General features: G+C 42.7%; 1 protein-coding gene across 1 annotated transcript in view; it reads left to right on the forward strand.

The window, feature by feature from the left end:
• Positions 1-21643, forward strand: part of FNDC3B (fibronectin type III domain containing 3B) — a 237014-nt gene that overhangs the window by 209102 nt on the left and 6269 nt on the right. The window contains exons 24-25 of the mRNA XM_068145019.1: positions 13072-13238; positions 17315-17442. Coding sequence (XP_068001120.1) covers positions 13072-13238; positions 17315-17442 — 295 coding nt within the window. The remainder of the gene's footprint in view (positions 1-13071; positions 13239-17314; positions 17443-21643) is intronic.

Consider the following 21643-nt stretch of genomic DNA (forward strand, 5'->3'; position numbering starts at 1 on the left):
ATGAATATAAATGCCCATTTGAAAGTCTGACTGATAAAAACAGTTTCTTCAGAGTGCAGTGATGCTTGGCAGGAGCCCATCACCTGCAGCAGCGTGTGATCAAGCCAGCTCTAAAGAAACATCCAGTAGGCTTCTTTTGTTTGCTTTCATGTAGCTCAGCAGGTAGGGTGGTGAAGAACTGTAAATTGTTTTAAACCTGTCTTTATGTTGGAGAAAATAATACATTTCCTTGTAAGAATAAAATAGGTTAGGTTACCTGGCAGCAAAGGAGGAGAGCTTTCTACCCTGTCCTGTCACACAAGGCTTTAGCATCATCCTTTGGTTTTGCACGAGGCTTTCGCATCATCCTTTTGTTTTTGCACAGACTTTTCCTGCTACAAATGGTCTCTGAAGAGCTGTTAATTAGGAGGAATTTGAACTTGATACTCTGCTACATCTTCTTAGCATTTAATTTGGCTTATAGTCCACATGAGCTCTCAAAGACACAGACAAACCACTCATCTACATCGCATTGTCTCCTCCTACTTGCAGAGAGTCCTTGCATGAAATGGCTTCCTTTGGTGATTGGGTTTGCAGCAATTAATTCAGATAATACCTGAAATGAGCTGTAGCCCTGAGCCCTGCAGCTGGTGAGGTGCACACTGGCGTGGGCACAGCACAAGATGAGTACAGTGCTGTCTGTGCCGGGCTGTGTTTGAGAACAGTTGGAGCTGGCAGGGCTTGGCAATAAGATCTATTTATTTGTTCCCTATCTGACAGTCCCTTTTTGCTCCCCATTGTGCACATCGATCACAGCTAGAGATGTTCCTGAAAGGATACAGCAGGGAAGTTTTGTACATTTCGGAGAGCTGTCACTCCTAATGAGCAGAGAATGACAGCCCACACATGAATGGGTACAAACAGCAGATAGTTACAGAGGTAGGAGTCCTCTCTTAGATCATTCCAGTAAAACAAACCTGCTCATGCCTGAGGGCTTACTCAGATATACTTGTGAAAAATAGTGCAATACAGTTCTTTGAGCATCTCTGGCTTCTGTAGTTCCACAGTGTGTATAATGCAGGTAAGCTGTGGACTTCCAATGTAATATTAGTTGGAAGGAACCTGTGACAATTTTTGAGTCCAAATGCCTGACCAATTACAGGCTGATCAAAAGCTAAAGCATGTTAAAGGCTTTGTCCAAATGCCCTTTAAACACTGATAGGCTTGGGACATCAACCACCTCTCTGGGAAGCCTGCCTCTGGCGAAAAAAAAAGACACCAAATGGTTTTGAGGTTATTCTTATGGTTTTGAAAGGGTTGTAGAAAGATTTCATGGTGTCCTCTGTTGAGAGAAGACACTAAGGGGAAAGAGGCTGTGGTGGAAATATGGATCATTCAAAATTAACCTCTGTCATACCCTTAATCTTTCAGAAGATTTTGTTGGTGTATTCCCTGAGACAGCTGAAATTACTTTTAACAGCTTTGTGTTCAAATCTTTCAACTCAGCATTACAATTTTCCCTCCTTTGATGAGTCTGAGCCTCGCTTGGCTTATTGTAACGTTGCTTACTAGTGAGGTTTAAAACAGGAGTTAGCTTTTAAATGCCATTGAGAGGCTTTCACCAACAGAAATACAAAAAAAGAGGTTTTAAAAATCTCCAGTAAGTCCAATCGTGGCCCTGGTCCTGTTGATGACCTTCTTGTAAAGATTCATCTGCAGTTTTATGCAGTGAGAGTCAGGCAGTGCTCTTGAATGTGTCCTGCTCATTAAGAATTGTTTTTAACATCCCCATGCTGTAATGAGGTCTAACAGGCCAGTTGCTGGAGACTAAATGTTTCATTGATTGCAAGACCTGTGAAACCAAATACTTGGAAATCTGACACTGATTAATGTGAGGGCTTGAAAAGGTGTGCCCATCAGAAATGGACCTGCTTTGTCTCTCATTTGCTTTGCGGTGTGTGACATTTAGGGAGATCAAATTAGCATCTCTTGTCCTTTCAATTATGTGTAGCATTGAGTGGAAATGAAGAATAATCTGTTTCTAGAAAGCACAGAACATGGGAACGTTAGTTGAGAGTAGTTTACTTTAATGTAAAGAGGACTATAAAATGTCTTTCTTTCTTTTGTAAAATAAACTGTTAGTTATTACTTCATTTCCTAACTCTATTAATGGCAGGAAAATCATGGCAATCAAATGGCACTGTTTTCCAGAATGCTGTGGATTTTTCCTCTCCAAGTGAAACAAATGAACCTAATTATAGTCATGCTTTTGGTTATTTGTTTTTTCACCCCCCATACTGGTAATTAGTCTTTAGTTGTTCTTACAACTAATTATACCTCTTAGTGTCTTTAAATGCTTACAATACCCAGTCTGAAAGAGGGAGTTAGCAAGTATATTATTAGTGGGTCATTTATCTGCTGCCTGTGCTGCTTTTAGATGGATGTAGGTTGGAGTTGAGATGGAATCTGTGATTTTTTTGCGTGTGTGTCTGTTTACAGAACCCAAATAAAAATACATATAATTATATTTTAAGGGGAAATCATTGGTAAGGTTTGCTGAGAACCAGCCTAAACATACTCTTCTTAAATTTCAATAAGAGATCATTGACAATTCTTGACAAGCTTGCTTTCCTAAGTGAATTGTAAGAGCTGGTGTTTACTGGCATTCTAAACTGTAATTGCTTTTGTTATGGTTGTTTACTGAATCAATGAATTACGGCCGCATGTCACTGGGTAAACAGCAGTAGTATTTCCCTTTCATAGCAGGCAAGAGATTAGTTATTAAACTGGTTTTAAAAGCCTTTCCTAAGTGAGATGTGCTTGCCATTTAAGGAGATGATATTCTTCAACACAAATGAAAAATCAATCACAAAATAGAACTTGCCTAATGACTGCAACTATTAATTAGGCACAGTCGTTGTGCACACACTGTTATTCTGGCTAGGGTATGACTCATAGAATGGTTTGGATTGGAAGGGAACTCCAAAGGTCATCTAGTCCAATGTCCCTGCAGTGAGCAGGGACATCCTCCACTAGGTTGCTCAGAGCCTTGTCAAGCCTGAATATCTCAAGGGCCGTAACCATATGTTGATGTAGCCCCAGAAAATTCTACTGACTCCAAGGAAGGAATGACATTTGTAAGCAAATGGCATAATCCTTTGAATTGATTTCTTCTACTTGGAGAATTTTACCTGAACTTGAATACTTATTTCAGAAGGCATCACCCCTCATATTCCCCACACCAGGAGTGACTGTTACCATGGTCCAGGCAGCAGAGGACATCTGAGCTGTAACCTTAGTAGACTCTCCATTGCCTTTCAGTGGCTCAGGGTGTCTTTCCTTGTCCTTGTTTGGTAGAATGCGAACAGAGCCTTTCAAGCCTGAGTATGAACAGGGTAAGACATGAAAGTCTTTCCCAGTACCCAAGGAAAATGTGTAGTCCCATCCATTTCAGTGCCTGCTAACCCAGATGTCAGTGTTGCTCCTAGTAGTGCTGTCAGTTGTGTGGTAAGTTCTTGCACTGTTTATAGAAAGTCTGGAAGAAAGAGAGAAAAATGTGTTCTAAAAACCTATGCCAGTACTTTATAAGGTGAGAGGAGCCAAAAGGCACTTGTCAGAAGTGGTTTTCAAGGAAAATTAGAAGATTCTTTGAACAGTAAACAGTAAAGCCAGTGTGGAGATGCAGATGGACTCATTTTTTTTCTGCAGAAAGAGTCAGTTTTATGAAGCTCCTAGCTTCTCCAGAGATTCTCTCACCTTTCTATCATCTTCACCTGATGATGCTGGAAACCATTTCTCCTTGAGCATGGCAAACTTGTGAGCAGCAGAAGGAACTTTTCCCTTCCTTCCAGAATAGTTTCCATGACCTAGATATTCCTTGAATAAGTATAGCAAAAAGCAAGAGAGCACAGAGACAAAATGGAGATTGCCTGACACAGGGTCCAGGGCAGCTTCCTGGCTGTATAAGTGGAATATTATCTCTGATGGTTTGATCTAATCACCATGATGATTAGTGTCAAGTACAGTTTCTGTGTGTTAGGCAGGTTGCCCAGAGTCCTTGTGTATTAACAGGTTGCCCAGAGATGTCATTGAGAACCTACCCCTGAACACATTGAAGGTCAAACTCAATGGCGCCCAGAGCAACCTGACCTAGTTGGAGATGACCCTGCTTAGTGTAGGGAAGTTGGACAAGATGACTTTCGAGCGTGCCCTCCAAGCAGTGCATTCTGTGAAGTGGTCATGAGTTTGAGCCTCAACCTCTACAGTGTTTGCTTTGCATTGGCTTGAAGGAAGGTGGAGTGGAAACAGAGAGATAAATGCTAAAGTTGCTGCCCTTGCCTGCTGTCTAGCCCAGCAATTATCTGGTTACTGCAAGATTCAAGCAGTCTAATTCAAAAATTGTTTACACTCATCATTTGATCAGGACAATTTACACCCATTTTAGCAGCAATTACTGTTATATATCAGGCTTACCAGCTTGTGAAATTCTATTTAAATGTAAAATTAGATAGATTAACATAGCCTTGCAAAAACCTGCAGGAAAAATCATTTTCATATTGAGTAAAACAATGATGAAAAGGAAATTAATAATCAGTGCCAGGACATATGGCATGCTCCAGTTTACTCTGCAAACCTGGCTAAACAGAAAGGTAACACTCAGAGAAATCATTCAAATAGTCTCTTGCTTCATGCTGTTGTGTTGTGTAGATGAATATTGCTATTACCAGTAATGATATTTATATTAGGAGCATTTTGATCAGGTGCTTGGGGCTTTGCAGTGAGTGCTGTGCAAATGGAAGAACTGTTCCAAGTGTACAAAGCTTAACTTGTTAATTCTTCAGCTTTGTTCCCAGAAAGCAGGAGTAAACCCAACAGGAGATCTGAGTTAACTGTGTATGTGCCTCATCTTTTGAGACAAAGTGAGCTGTGAGAAAACTATGTGAAATCTTTGAGATGAGATGTTTCACTAGATGTTGGAAATCTAGTGAAACACAGAATTAGATGCTATTCTGGAAGTGTTTTCAAAGAATCCCTGGTTTGGTGGGAAAATTAGTAGTTAACTACACAGAAACCCAGTGGAACAATTGTCCTCTTGCATTGTGATCTGTGTACCTCTGCAGGTACTTCAGTGTTCATGGGTGTAACTGAATATTCCATGCAGCACATCATGAATAAGAGTAGCACCTAGATCAAAGATGATTATCATAATGAAAGCAATTTTCTGCACATCTGTAACAGCCTCATAAGAAACATAATGCCTTAATTAGAGTAATGACTCTGATATCTGAAGGGGCTCAGCTTAGAGCAACAGGATCGTGTTGGCCAGTTTTCCAAGAGCACACCTCTAGGTTCCATCTTCATTTTGGTGAGGTTGGTAAATTTAGAGGCTGTACTTGGCTTCCTTACTGGTCTTTACCAAAAGAGATTGATGAGGCTGGCACATCAGTGAGTCCTTGTGAGCACAGCATGCTGAATGAGTTTCATTTTAAGATTCATAGAGATTGTCAGGAAAATGGTTTGTGTTGCTGCAACAAGAAGGTAGAAATGCTTGTGGCTGTGAGGGCATCAATTTGCTACTGCTGAACTGTGTTTTGTTCTTTGGTTTTAGCTTTGTTAAGCCCACTCTTCTTTGCATCTACTGTTAATTATTAACATATTGCCATTGCAAGCCATGCTGTTGGGAGCTGCCTAGCAATCCAGTTCTTCCTGACTGTATATTTTCAACAGAGCATTGGACACTCTAATTTCTCCCAGACCTTTCCTTCAAACACTGTTAATTCACATTAAATTGTGCTTAGTGTTGTCCTTCCTAACTGTTCCTTGGCCTTTGATGTGGCTGTGCACTGGAATCCTCTTTCAGGCACATTTTGCTGACCTGTCTTCTATTCCTCATGAACGTGCTCAGAAACTCCTTCAACAAAACATAAAAAGGCAAATTTTCTTGCTGAGGGAGAGCTTCTGTAGGTTAAGGCACCTCCACTTCCAATCATTTCAAACCTCTGACAAGTGACTTGTCTGTGGTAAGTACAGATGATGTGCTCAAATTCAGCAGCAGATGAAAGATGATGTAGTGAAGCAAGCTAAAAATTGATTCTTGGCTGCAAAATAGTCTTTGTCTAGCCTGCAGATGTGCTAGGTAATGAAGCAAAGAAAACAAGGCTCTTCCCATCTGACTGCTATCACTTCTCTTCCTGTTTTTTTTTCCCCTTCTCTCCACTTAATTTTGTTTTCTGAAGTATCAGGAAGGAAAAGTTGCCTCCTTCAGTGGGTACTAGTAGTAGTAGCAGCACCTATAACCAAAATTGTATTGACAGAGCATTGTGGAAGTTGGTTTCTAAACGCAGTATGAACAGGCATAGAAAATAAACTCCCCAAAAAGGATCTTCTAGAAAACAGCTTCAGAATAGAGAGACCAAGTCAGGGTTGAAGGAGCACAAAACTTTTGGGGACCCCTGCCCAGATACTTGTCTTCCCTCGGGACCTCGGCACCATCTGCAAAAGGAGATTCCAAAGAGTAGCTTGGAACAGGTGTCCCAAAGCTGAAAGGATTGGGCCAACCCGTTACTGGTTCTAGGAGCACTGATGGATATGAGGGTGCTGCAGGTGTCCAGCCTTTCTCTTTGAGCTGAACATTTTAAAATACAGCAGAAATTAATTGAATGCTTTTGTTTGGAAACTTTGCTTTCCTTGGTGCCACCTCATAGTATAGAGAGCTGCTGGTGGGGAAAAAAAGTTATGTAAATCAGGGAGTGTTTGATAACATTCTTTAAACAAAATGGAGGAGTAGGCTAAGAAAGTAGTTGTGCAGATAACAGGGACGTTGTGATGATAATATTAGAAGAGGTGTTGTTTAGTGGTTAGGCTGCACCTCAAGTACTCTGTCCAGTTCTGGGCCCCTCAGTTTAGGAAGGATGTTGAATTGCTGGAATGTGTCCAGAGAAGGGCAACGAAGTTGATGAGGGGTTTGGAACACAAGCCCTACGAGGAGAGGCTGAGGGAGCTGGGATTGCTTAGCCTGGAGAAGAGGAGACTCAGGGGAGACCTTATTGCTCTCTACAACTACCTGAAGGGAGGTTGTAGGCAGGTGGGGGTTGGTCTCTTCACCCACACAACCAGCACCAGAACAAGAGGACACAGTCTCAAGCTGCACCAGGGGAGGTTGAGGATGGATGTTAGGAAGAAGTTTTACACAGGGAGAGTGATTGCCCATTGGAACGGGCTGTCAGTGGAGGTGGTGGAGTCACCATCATTGGAGGTGTTCAGGAGGTGACTTGACAGGGTGCTTAGTTGCATGGTGTAGTTGGTTGGGTGGTGTTAGATGATAGGTTGGATGCAATGATCTTGAAGGTCTCTTCCAACCTGGTCTGGTCTGGTCTATTCTATTCTATTCTATTCTATTCTATTCTATTCTATTCTAGTGAAATTTCATGTACTTGGAGTTTCCAGTTGTGCAGTTGTCTGTGCGTGAAGCCTCAGGTTGCCAGGTCAGACCAGTGCTGTATCGGTGCTTTCCCTCCAGGCAAAGCTGTGGCAGATGACTGTGTCTTTCTGGCAAACAGTAACAGAACCATCCCAGGGGCTTTTCTGTCCTTTGTACCTTGGCTCAGTGCAGTATGGTGTATTTTCTTTTGATTACATGGTTCTAAGGACACAGTTAAATAGTTGGAAGTTACTAAAGCATAGAACCCAGGAGTTTGAAATGGATCTTGCTTATTAAAACATGCTGAGAACTAATGACTTCCTCTGCTTGCCTGGAAGTGAATAAATGGGAGGAAACAAAATAGCTGCCACATGTGAAACACTGCCAAGAAGATCTTCACCAAGAATAAAAAAGGTATTGATGCAAACCTGACAGCAGTGGTGTCTCCCAAACGATCGTTCCAGGACATTGTGTTCTCTGTGCTCCACTCTGCATAGGTAAATGAACAGTCCGTGACTGACATGAGAATGTCTGGGAACTGGGGAACCAGAATTGCTCAAGTGAGATGAGGAAGTAGCCTCTGGGAGGATGTCTCCATCCCTGGAGAAGGTTGCTCTCTTTTCAGTTTCTGCTGTTAATTTAGTGGAGAGGCAACCCTGCAGCACATCCAATTTGAGTAAGATTTAATTGTGCAAACTTCCAAAAAACCCACAACCCTGGTGGAGGTGTGTTGAGAAAGCCATTAGCCTACAGAGGTGGTCTTTTTCCAAAGGCAGGGTGCCAGTTAAAGGTATGTAGCCTGCTGTCTTTTAAATTGAGCTAGGCAAACCTCTGAGCATTCTTGGTGCTTATTTACACACTTTGGGAATTGATGTGAAAGCAAGTAGAGGTTAGAGCATGAAGACATCTTGGTTGAGATGCACTTGAGCAGGCTTTGTGATTTGGTTTTGTCTGTCTTGGAAAGGAAGAGTGTTGAGGATATATGAAATGGAAGTGTAGACACTTCCACCCTCTGTGAGTGTGTTCCTATATACAAACCAGGAGCACTTTTGATTTGTCTAAACCACTTGTGTCCCCATTCTGACTCACAGTTTTACCAATACAATTGGTATAATGTAACATTGGAACTACTCGGTGTAAGTCTGTCCTGTTTAGTGAGATCTTTAACCTCTATCAGTTCTCAAATACAGTTCATTTTCTAGTTCTATGAATTTCTGTGCTGAAGGAGCATCATGGGAATGGGAGAAGCCAGTCTGGGGAGGGTGGAGCAGCCTTAGCAGCCACACCTCCAAAGGACCTTTGCTCTAAACATCAGCATCTCAGCATTTGTGTGCATTGTCACTGAAGTTTAGACTAACTCTTTCAACACTGCAGCTAAAAGCATATCCGTTTTGATTGAAGGAAGAAGTGGCAGCTTGCCAGGATGCAGTATTTCAGTCATGCCCAACAGTGTGCCCATTCCTCACCTCCAACCTAGCTATGCAGGGGGGAGGGATGGAGGGGAGGCTCTGTAGAACCATGCACTTGCTCTCTAAGTTTCTCAGCTCCCAGGTGCAGTGATGTGCAAGTTGTTGCTGCTCTGTGGAGACTGGGACTTGTGTCTTCTCACATGCAGTTAATGAATGATTTAAGGCTCTGTTAAATAAGTGAAGTAGGATGTAGGAAAAAAATATACCCTTCAGCCCTCCCCCCCCCTATAGTTCAGCTATCACTCTGAGAGGCTAGAATGTTATCTGCTGGATGTGCTGTTTGTGACCATGCTTATGGCATCCCACAGCACCTGTGAAGCAAAACTCATTGTCCGTGTTCAGAACAGAGTAGAGACTGGAAGAAGGTGAGAGGGAGAAAGACAATATGGGAGATTTTCCAGGTGCAGATTAAATCAACTTATAAATGGATAAGATATTAACTCCTTACAAACAAGCTCAAAACTGACTTGCTCATAAGAAAATGTGTAGAGCTTGATAAAGCACAGTGAGCAATGTCCCACTTGCCAAGAAGGCAAAGGTATACAGAGCTCACATTTAAATGTGCTTTTTAAATTAGATTTAGATTTAAATCTAAATCTTTAAAAAATGAACTTGCAATAATATGAACAAATTGCCATACTCTAGGCCATTTTTAACATAGGTAGACCTCACAGTACCAGTGTGGCAATGCCACTGACTGATTCAACTTTAAGTTCCTTGTGATCCTTCAGCAGAAAGCCCAGGAGGGCTGAAGAAAGTTGCCCTGAGAAGGGCAACAAAGCTGGTGAGGGGTTTGGAGCACAGCCCTATGAGGAGAGGCTGTGCTGGGAGTTGCTTATGGGAGTATGTGCTTATGCTTATGGGAGTATGAGGGAGCTGGGGTTGCTTAGCCTGGAAAAGAGGAGGCTCGGGGCAGATCTTATTGCTCTCTACAACTACCTGAAAGGAGGTTGTAGCAATGTGGGTTTGGTCTCTTCTCCCAGGCAAGCAGCACCAGAACAAGAGGACACAGTCTCAAGCTGCACCAGGGGAGGTTTAGGCTGGATGTTAGGAAGAAATTCTTCATAGGAAAAGAGATTGGCCATTGGAATGTGCTGCCCAGGGAGGTGGTGGAGTCACCATCACTGGAGGTGTTTAGGAAGAGACTGGATGGGTTGCTTGGTGCCATGGTTTAGTTGATTAGATGGTGTTGGATGATAGGTTGGACTTGATGATCTTGGGGGTCTCTTCCAACCTGGTTAATTCTATTCTACTCTAAGGTTGTAGACTGTATTACTCCCAAGTCTATAGCTATCTACAGCAAATAACTGCACTCTTTTGAAAAACAACAGAAATAATTCTGGAGGAATATCAAATAGCTGCTTTAGACATGAGGAAAGTAGTACATTCTTATCCAAAAATCACTGCCATTTTGAAGTTCAAATGTTTCATCTTCATTATGTTGCCAGCATTGTGATCTGCACCTTCAAACACGGTTACAAAGCATTATTGTCATAGTAAAAACCTAAGAGCAATTGAACTTGTTTGACTTCATCAGCCTTTCTTCTCCAAAATTGGAAGCTCTCTTTCTTCAAAGATGCTTGAATCTCAGCAATTTAAGTGTGCTTCCACTTAAATTTGTCTTGTGTGTTGAACATAGATGCAAGCTTTTCCATAATGGTTTTTGTTTTCATTACAAATGGGGTTTTTTTAGATAGAGAAGTAAAAAGGGATGGAAGTGGAAACCAAATGGCAGTATTTGTCCAGTTCCAAAATGACTGGAGGAGATCAAGTGATTTGCCAGATCACTTTTTCAGTGTCATGGAACCTTAGCCATATTCCAAAGGTAGAAGTGTAATTTGAGGACTAAGTCATTGTTGTTCACCACATAAGCATGTCTAGTAGTTTACCATGAGCCAAACCAGGGCATGGCTGTGCTTCCTGCTAGCTGTTGAGGTGTATTTATCCTCCCTTCTTCCCTAGCTCCACAGATGATTACAAAGAGGGCAGTGGTCTAAAACATGGCATTGCATCTCTTTTTTCTGCTCTCTGTTGCCCTTGGATCGGGGTCAGAGACAAGTCTCTGCACTTCTGTGAGTACTGCAGTGGATTCTGAGCCAGCTGCCTGATTGAGCTATAAGAGGTGGAGAGTGAGTCTTGTCGCTTCAGTCTTAATGCTGCCCTAAACAAATGTGCTTTGTCCATCACACAGTCAATCCCAAGAAACATTATTGCATGAGAACAGGTCTGTGGCAGGCATTTGACATGTGCCATAGCTGCTCACATGAGCCTCAAAAGTATGGGGTAGCAGGCAGCCCTTAAAATTCTGTAAGCATAAGGTTGAAAATTAAAAAGTAGATTATTCTTTAGGAACTGGCTCTAAAATCTCCTCTTAAAAGCTTGCTGGGTATAGGTCTTTGATTTCCAACCAAGGTGAGGGGCTCACTAAAACTTGGGGGTGGGTAGTAAGTTCCATTAGTCCTCAGAGTACATTTCCAGCTATTTAAATTCCCTGAACATTTCTTTTTATTACAGATGACTCTTGATCTCTCTGTTTGTACTTCCATGGATTTCAATCATAATGTAATATAAATTGATTTCTGTCCCTGAGAGCTAATGACAGACACAGTTTCTTTGAAATGCTCAAATTGCTTATGCTGCTTGTATCTCATGCAGAGCCAAAGGATAAAGCTTGCACCTAGACAGGGAGGTCAACCCCAAATTTCTTTGTTGGCTCCCTGGTGATTTAAAATCCACTGAAATGGTGCAGACATTTGAATAAGTGTGCTAAATCCTCAAAAAAACCCTGTGGTCCTACACAGTGAACTTCAAGTTCTCCAGGCTCAGGATGATTGCAAGTGAGACCTTGTTCCCCAGCAGGCTGATTCAGGATGCTGGTTGCTTCCTCTTTATTTACCCTCATCCCCATTCTGCTCAGCACCCTAGGGGTCAGGATCTCAGTTAGAAATTGCTGGCTACCGTACAACTGCTGCTGAAAGGCATTTATCTGAGCAGAGCAAGTGGAAATAGAGGTCAGATTCTCTCTAGCAACTGTACTTTTTTATTTCTTTGTAATGAATAAGTGCCATTGATTTTGTTCTGCATTACATTGTTGGATAAATTTGTCCAGCAAACGCTGATGTTTGGTCTTGTCAGTGGACATGTTTTGGAAGTCACTTCCTTAGGGTTGTGTCTTTTTTCTTCTCAGCCTGCTCTCAAGCAGAGCTGTCAGCACAAGTGTCTGTTCAGCTTGGAGAAGAGGAGGCTGAGGGGGGCATCTTATTAATACTTAAAAATATCTAAGGGGTGAGTGTCAGGAAAATGGGGAAAGAACTCTTCTCAGTGGTCCCCAGTGACAGGACAAGAGGTAATGGGCTCCATCTAATCCTGTGAAGGAACTTCTTTACTTTGAGGGTGACAGAGCACTGGAACAGGCTGCCTAGAGAGGTGGTGGAATCTCCATCTCTGGAGACTTTCAAGGCCCACCTGGATGTGTTCCTATCTGCTTCAGGTGATCCTGTTCTAGTGGGAGGGTTGTACTCCATGATCTTCAGAGGTCCCTTCTAACCTGTGTTTCTGAGATGCTTCCCATGTGCCATTCCACCCATAGACCAACATGTGTTCCCTCAAGATCTGTTTCTGCCTGTGCTGTTTGGCTCTCTTCAATCTGTGAACTCTTCAAAACTGAGAAGTGTGTAATGTAGTACATATCTGTTGCCCAATCCATATGCTCTGGCTTAAATAGAGTTACTCTGGCTTCAGGTGGCACAGCTGAGTGCAAGATGTGATCTTTGAGTCTTGATGTGCAAATCATGTGCAAATCAAGTCCAAATCTAGCAATAAAAGATTCAAAGTTCTAATCTAGTTTTAAACATTAAGCCAGTAGCAGGCATGGTGTATTGTAGCAGAGCACAGGCTGAATCCATTTTGATTACTAAAGAGCAGGCAATGCACTGACAGATGGGTTTGTTTTCATGACCATTCCCATAAGCGTTTTGCAAGGTAAGTAGAGTTGCAGAAGGGGCAGTGAACCTTTGCTTCCCCTAACCTGCTAATCATTGGTGGTGTGTTACTAACGTGATGTTGTTGTCCTTCCCTTTCACAGCTCTGCAGAGCACACTGTGCCAGTTTTCAGGACACGGGTACCTCGTGCTGGTGTGTCAGAACCAGCAGTGGCAGGGCTGCTCCAGTGTAACCACATCTTCTCCTCTGTGTCGTTCCCAGGTTTATCCCAATTTATAGGGGACCGAGTCATACATACAAGATACAGAGGCTGACAGAATCCACTTGTTACTCCTTCAGAATACAGGCAGTCAATGATGCTGGGGAGGGACCTTTCTCAGAAATCTGTACCTTCTGCACAACTAAGTCAGTGCCACCTGCTATCAAAGGTATGCAATGGATTTTTTTTTGGTACATATGAGGTCTTTTCCAACCTGATTGATTCTATGATTCTATATGTGTAAGTAACATGTAGCTAATTAACTGGTAAGTATGTAGTGTGTTAGTAAGGGTTAATGTAAGTGCATGGTAACACATGTGAGTGATCAGTTTGTGGTGCCAGGGACAAGTGGAGTTCCTCAGGGATCTGTCCTGGGTGCACTGCTGTTTAATGTCTTTGTCGGTGATGTAGACAGTGGCTTTGAGTGCACCCTCAGCAGGTTTGCCAAGGACAGCAAGCTGCAACACCTGGACTCACTTGAGGGAAAGGATGGCATCCGGGAGGATCTTGACAGGCTTGAGAAGAGGGCCAGTGACAACAACTGCATGAGGCTGAAAAAAATCAAAGTGCAAGGTCCTACACCTGGGCTGGGCCAATCCCAGACACAAATCCAGGCTGGGTGCAGAATGGGTTGAGAGTAGCTCTGAAGAAAGACACCTGAGTGTACTGATTGATGAGATGCTCAACAGGAGCTGGTAGTGCACTCATGCAGCCCAGAAGGCAAATCATATCCTAGGCTTCATCAACAGGAGTGTGGCCAGCAGGTGAAAGAGACGATTCTGCCCCTTCACTGCTGGAACAGCCCTGCTGCAAGGATAGGGTGAGGGAGCTGGGGTGGTTCAGCCTAGAGAAGAGAGGGCTCCAGTGGGACCTTAGAGCTGCCTTCCAATACCTGAAGGGATCCTACAGGAAGTCTGGAGAGGGACTTTTCATAAGAGTGTGTAGCAACAGGACAAGAAGAATGGTTTTAAGCTGAGGGAGAGTATTTCCAGAGAGGATCTTAGCAAGAAATTCTTCAGCGTGAGGGTGGTGGGACTCTGGAGCAGGCTACCCAGGGAGGTTGTGGATGCATCATCCCTGGGTGTGTTCAGTGCAAGATTGGATGAGGCCTTGCACAGCTGAGTCTGGTTGAGAGGTATCTCCGCCCTGCCCACGGTTGGAGTAGACGATCTCTAAGGTCCCTTGTGCCCTATGAGTCTTACAAAGTTAGACTATAGTGGGAAGCTGAATTGTCACCCAAAACTTCATAGAAACAATAAAAGTGTTATACCAACCGTTGTTGTTACACATAAACAGTTAAGATGCTGCTGCTAACAATGCTGTTTACCAGGGGATTACTCTGGATTACCACAGCACTTCCATAGGGGGTGGAACAGCTGTAGTAAATATGTGTACATACCAACTGCAGCATGAGTAATGTTGTTTTCAGTTGTGTAGGTGATGTTCAGCATAATCTGATGTTCAGTTTATTTTTCCTGCAGTCTATAAATCAATCATCATGTGTCACATACACAAAGCAGCAGATTTAGAACTCAGTGTTCCACTAGAAGAACAAAAGGCCTAATTAAATGAAGTTTGAGAATGAAATGTCTTACTCTGTGTACATTTTGACCAAAGTAATTTTGTTCCTTCCATCCAAGCAGAACTATTACAAAGGTAGTGGGTTTGCTGTATTGGCTCTCAGATAAACTGAGCTGAAATTAGGTGCACCTTTTTTTCCCCTAGGTGTGTAAAACTCCTTTGTCAAGCAGTACCATTTACTGTGAGAATCAGCAGCTACAAGTTTGTCAGACTCATGCCCAGTCTCTGTTGCTGTTCTCTCTTTAGCTGCACTAAGTGGATAAAACCAGCACAGGGATGCTGGAATGCATTGTAGTCATGTGTTCATTTGATGGAGATGAATGTTCATTGGATGGAAATTCATTTTAGTAAGTTCAGATACCACCTGGGTTTCTGTTTTGAACTCCCTGCCTGCCCATTTAGTTCCTGATAAACGTGACTCCAGCCTCATCTGAATATCAAACAGTTCAGACAGGGTGCAAATACCAGGTTGTGTGTGGGCTGGGACCACAGGTACATGACAAAACACTGGCTGTAATAGAGAGAAGGGCACAACAGAACCAGCTGTAGAAATGTAATATTACAGGGAAAAAAGATCTGTTGAGGCAGAATGACGATGGTGATTTTCTTCTGCATTTGGAGCAAGACAAAGGAACATGGATGATAAACCTAGGGCAGTTTTTCATGTATCAGAGGCACATGCTTGTTCTCTTATAAAGTATCCTAAGCACTCCTTTAGTGATGCCAGTCCTAAAGCAGCAGTATTGTTAGTGGCAGTGTTCTGTGTCAGACCAAAATCTACATTTATCAGGGTGGGGGATGGAAGGAGGAAGGAAAATAATTGAGACTGTTATTGTCAGCTGAGATGAAAGTCTCTATTATCAGTCTCTCAACACTGGCAGATGTGCAGAGAGAAGCAAATGGGTATTGATTACATTTGCTGCACGTATGATTCATGTGTTCTCTTGGGTGGTAACAAATTAGGCTAAAATTCATGTGATGTATGCAGCAGCAGCAGCACTTGTTTCTGCGATAGACTCTCCTGTTGTCGGTTTTCATAGGCCTGGGCACCTCGATTGCTGTTAACAAGCTCATGTCCTTGCATGTGCACATGTTAACCACTTGCTAAAGTGTTCGCTTTCACTCCTTTGGCTTCTCCCAGTGTCATTTCTTTCCTTGTGTGCTTGCTTGCTTGCCCTGCCTGATCCAAGAGGTTGGTGGAATCTGGTTGTTTCAGTGCCTTCCCATGACAGGTGCTTGGTTGTATATATAAACATGCTGCTGCTGTTAGTGCTCTGCTCACCTGCAAGCTTGCTGCTGGGCATCATACACCATCTTTTGGCTTTCAGCTGGTGAGAGGGACAGCAGAAACAGCTGTCAACTTGAGTTTCTCTGGAGTTCTGTGAAAGCACTGGTGTAAGCCTGGCTAGAAGTAGCAGGTCTGATCATCTGAATGTCAGGCTCAGAATTAGGTACAAGTCCAAGTCTTTAAAATGATGCTTGTGCTTTGCATCCTGGGCTGGTATTCATCTCTAACACAGATTGTTTTTTACTTTCCCATCTCATACTCCTTCTCCTATTTTTCCTGAATGGAATGTTTGCTATTATTGCTCTCTTTCAATGGCATGTAACATGGGAGGAATATGAAGGCATCTTTGCTAACCAGGACATTTGCTCAGAACTCCCACAGAATTGCTGCTTTTATTTGTGCCAGTGTAGCTTTGCATTGGCTTCTGCTTTGAAAAGATCAGTGAACAGCATTGCAATTGAATTTTTAAAGTTCAAAGTTTTCTGTCACATCCACTCCCCCTTTCTGGCAGCTTACACTGCTGACAGGAGAGAGAGGCTCTAACAGCTTTCTGTCCTCCTGCAGAAGTGATTCTGGGTCCTACAGTAAACTTGTTCATCAGCTCTAAATGGTACCCAGTGTTTTGTGAATAGTGTTTGTAATTGTTTAAAACCACAGAGATTCTGAACTACTTAATCAGGCAAGATTGAACTTGAAGGTGTCCAGAGAAGGGCAATGAGGCTGGGGAGAGGTCTTGAGCACAAGCCCTATGAGGAGAGGCTGAGGGAGCTGGGGTTGTTTAGCCTGGAGAAGAGGAGGATCAGGGGAAACCTTATTGTCCTCTACAACTACCAGCAAAGAGGTTGTAGCCAGGTGGAGGCTGGTCTCTTCTCCCAGGCAAGCAGCATCAGAACAAGAGGACACAGTCTCAAACTGTGCCAGGGGAGGTTTAGGCTGGAGGCAAGGAGAAAGTTCTTCCCAGAAAGAGTAATTTGCCATTGGAATGTGCTGCCCAAGGAGGTAGTGGAGTCACTGTCCCTGGAGGCCTTCAAAAAAGGATTGGATGTGGCATTTGAAGCCATGGATTAGTTGTCATGAGGTGTTAGGTAATAGGTTGGACTTGATAATCTCTGAGGTCTTTTCCAACCTGGTTGATTCTATGATTCTAAGATTGTCCTGAAATAAAGGAGAGTTTGTGATGACTTAAAAGTTTTACGTCTTTCAGCCAGTGCTGATGGCAATTTTTTTCTGCATAAATGCAGTATAGATGATGTGCTACTCACCACTGTGATGTTCTCCTTTTGAACTGGTATCATGTTTATTACATTGCACAGAAAATGAGTAAGATTTTAGTGCTGTCTGTGCATTAAATGTCGACACATTTCATTTCATTGTAGCCCCTCGAGTGACACAGCTGAGAGGAAACGCCTGTGAAATTACCTGGGAAATGGTCCCACCCATGAAGGGAGATCCTGTTGGTTATGTTCTGCAGGTACTGGTTGGAAGAGAATCTGAATACAAGCAGGTAGGAAAATGGCCTCGTTTTAATGTTGCTGAATTGGTGACATAGTAGAAATGGTTTCGGACATTTGCTGTGCTGCTGCTTACAGCTGCATTGAGTTACATCCAATGATGAGATTTCAGGGGGACTTTGATGAAGGCTGAGTCAAAATTAAGGGCTCTGATAGGTTGTGTTCTCCCCCAAAGGAGAATAGAGAGCATAATAATATTACTGGAGTGATTTGCACTCTGTCTGTAGTTCATCACTTTTCCTAACTCCACTAACCTTTGAAAAGGTACAGTTTGGCCCACCCGTGCTTGCTTCTGAACTGACTGGTGCTAGAGCTTGTCTGAAGATGAGAAGACCAAGATTAACTTCCTCATTCACTATGCCTATTCCAAGACCCTCCCTCAAGGATTTCAGTCAAGTACACAACTTTTAATTGGTTTGTTCAGCCATTCCCATTCCTGTCTCAGGTTTTGATGCATGGATGTCGAACTGCTGTATATCAGCTGCCCCACAGGAAGCAGTGTCCTTTCTGACACTGTGCAAACAAAGTGAATGAAGTGCAGACAAAGTGAATGAAGTGCAGCTGATCCTTCTTTCCTTGTCTGTCTTGACTGGAGATCGCAAGTGGGCATTTCCCCGGAGCACTTGAAACAGAACAACTCATTCACAGCTTGATCTTTTATTTCATCTGCTGCAGCTCTGTGTGATTTACAATACACTTCATCTGTGCCATCCTCTCTCTGTCCTTCCTTTCTTTCCAAGCACATCAAAACTGAGGAATTAGATATATTAAACCTTAAATTTGACTCTTGAAAATATGAAAAGGTTACAGTCCTTGCTTTGCAGCTGTGTCTTTGTTCCTTGTCAGTCTGGTTTTGAGTGTTGCTGTGAATTAATGAATTATCAAAAGTAACATAAATAAATGCAGGACAATTCATGTGAGTGCTAAAGATTCAGAAACCTAACTGATGTATTTGTTGGACAATATTTGTGGTGCTGGCAATAAAGCCTCTGTACTGTGCTGGCCTCCTCATGTCAGTGGTGAATGGATAAGTGGACCCATTTTGCTGTTACCTGATTTTCAAAATAGCCTTCATTTATAACCTCCACATTCAGCTTTATTAAGCATAACTTCAGTGCTTAAAATGCTGTAGACGCTGTTGGGGAGAACTGGACATGGCTTCATATTCCTTTAAGGTAGGTGATGGAATCTTTGTAGCCAAGAAATTATGGTATGAAAAACAAAATAATCAGCAATAAGGGAAATAGAAAGTACCTTGAGGGTCTTATGTTGGGGTTTCTGGAAGGCTCTGGAAGGTTTTGGCCTGGTATGCCCAAATATGTTGCTTTTACCTGAATGCCTTTTGTATAGATTTGTAAATAGAATTCCTATTTGAACTTCCAATCCAGTGTGGAGCATTTTTCTTTTACTCCTTGGAAAAGGGGTAAAATATCTTTTCTGTCCTTTTGCCCTGGGCAGCTCATGGTTCAAAACTGGGACAGTGAGTGGCATGAGGTCAAGTGCAGAGTCTCCCTGGACTCCTTACTCAAGCAGCACAAATGTGATGCTTGCTTCCTGTTTCTGGGAAATGTTATATTAGAGATCAAGGATCTTGAACTGCTTCCTTGGAAGCTCTTTCAAAGGTGCAGAATATGATGTTCTCCCATATTGATTTCATTAACAGAAGAAAAACCTCACCTGGGCACTTTGTGCTGACTGAGCATGAAGTAATCTGCTTCAGTTTATTCAGGCACAGAGCTGTGTGTGTGCTGAAGTAAGTGGCCACATTTCACTTCCCTCACTCACCCAGTGCAGCTCTTTAGTACCCAGCACTGATTCTTCTGGAATTACCTGTGGACCAGTATAAACTGGGGCATCATAACACCTGTCTAGTGTTGTTTGTTTCTAAAGTGAATGAACCTAGACAATTCCCTATGAAATAAAACATTAATAGGAGAAAACAAAGTCTTAGTGCCATCTGTTAACTCTCAAAGTTTGAGTTCCTTATTAATCTATTGCCAAGTGCCATCCTAGATCTGTTCTTGCACTTTGCTTAAGTTGTAGAAACAAATTCAAGGGACAGAAGATAATCATCCTCATTAACTTGTAAAATAAGCTAAATCCTTTCAGCATTTCTTTCCCATGCTGCATGTCTAGCCACTGACATGCTTTTGGGTAAAGCTATAGAATCACAGAATTGTGGAGACTGAGAGAGGTTTCTATGACTGCTGAGTTCAGCTGTTAACTGCCAAGCTAACACTTGACCTAGAGAGAAACTACAGGTTATCACACTAAAGCTGTCTGCTCTGTAGACTGATGTCTGCAACCCTCCATGTCCCAAAGCCCGTTGCTTTTCCACCATTTAACCTAGTCAACGTGGTATCAAAGCACTACAAACCCATGCTATAGCCATCCCTGCCCTCCTCTAGGAGAACACATGGTAACTCATTCTCTGCTGAGAGCTGTATGAAGACCTGGGTTTGCAGGAGCTAAGCAGATAACAATTTAGCTCCCTAGAAAGTGTGTTTTAAAAAATGTGCAAGACTCCCACTCCTGTTGCACAACCAGTGGGTTCCTTTATGTGTGCTTCAGCTACTGGAACACTTCAATGGCACAAGACAGTTCTTTCAGGAAATCAATCTTTCTCTGTTTACAGATCAGGATGTAAATCACAGCAGATTCCAGGAGTTGCTGGCCCAGTTTTGTTTTTCTGTTCCTTACACTTTTGTCTAGCAAAGCTTATTCAGTCTGAACTTAGCTTTAAGGTGTCTTAAAATCATCCCCAGCTTTGCATAGTTTTAATCTGCAGTTAGGGGAGTGGGCTAGGTTGAGCTGAGGCTTGGGCTAAAGGTTGTGGCACTTGGCAGCCAGAGTTTAATTTCCCAGTTGAGCAGCTCTGGGGGTCGAATTGACAAGGAGCCAGCTCTTCATAATTGCTGACCATAGGAAATGAGAGCTGAGCTTTAAAGCTGCTTTAGCTTTAAATTGTTTGCCAGTAAGGCAAAAATGTTCTACCTTTGAATTTTCTGAGAATGTGGAGGAAATGATGCTTCATCAACTTCTGCCACCTCTTTCCTGGCAGAAAACTGGGAGAGGCCCCAGATACTTTCCTAAAGAAGAGAAAAGATGCAGGTGGGATATGCTGGGCATATAAAAATCCCCCAGCAAGGCAGTGGGAAGCTTGCTCACGACTGCACCAAGGGGTGGGTGCCCAGGGGAACTCTGTTGAGCTTTCCAAGCTCTTATTTTCTTCTTTTTTTTCTGGTTTCAGACTCAGAGTTTGTGTCTCTACTGAAAGGCATTCAGTGCACTGTTAATTCGTTAAAGCTCTAATGAGCAAAAAATTGCTTTTCCTTCTTTAATAGCAAGTCAAAGGCACTTGTACTGGTTGCATGCCAAAACACAGCATAATTGTATGGTACACATTGGTGTTTATTACTAGAACTGCTTGCACTGGGCATTTTCTCTTCCTCCCAGTGCCAGTTTTGTGTCACAACACAGAGCAAATAATTGCCTTTCATTAGGGTTTTTCAAGTGCAGCCCACCTTGCAGGAGGTGATCTGGGGAGGACTCTGGTTTGCTTTGTTTCGAAGGCAAGGCTGCCCACACAACTCTTGAGGTTTCTCTGAGCATCTGAACAATGCGGTGAGTGAAGCTGAGTTTGGATAAAATAATAAAGCAGTTTCTGAAATCTGTCAGGTGACTCAGAAGAAATGAAACCTTTCAATGGGGGCATGCTTTCTAAAGAGATTGAAACCTGCCTCTGATTCTTCATTTTCTTATCACCACACAAAATAGGCTTTTAGGAATGATTAAATACACTGGTGGTTGCAAGGGAGTGCCACAAGCAGCTGAGGTCATCTTATACTTTCCAGTGTGTTACTTACAGGACAGTTGTGGCTGTCATTTTTGTTATTCGAAAGAGGTGGAGGGAGATTGGAATTCTGAAATTGAGAAAATATTTGCCTCCAGGAGTTAATCTGAGCTGTCTGGCTTGATCAGTAGGATCCAATGGCACAAGTGGCTTCAGCAACAGTTTGTTGCTTGTGATGATAATTTTACTGAGGGAGTCAGGCAAAAAAGCTCATCATGTTTCTATTATATTCTCAGGTGTCTAAACAGAAGAACTGGTTTTAGGAACTGAAGGTGATAAAAAGGATGTCTGCTTTGACTTGTCAGCCACCAGAGCATGACATGTGGTACATACAGAAAAGC

This window comes from Melanerpes formicivorus, unplaced genomic scaffold (genome assembly GCF_026170545.1).
Source record: "Melanerpes formicivorus ecotype bairdi unplaced genomic scaffold, bMelFor1.0.p_v2 SCAF_12, whole genome shotgun sequence".
Lineage (NCBI taxonomy): Eukaryota > Metazoa > Chordata > Aves > Piciformes > Picidae > Melanerpes > Melanerpes formicivorus.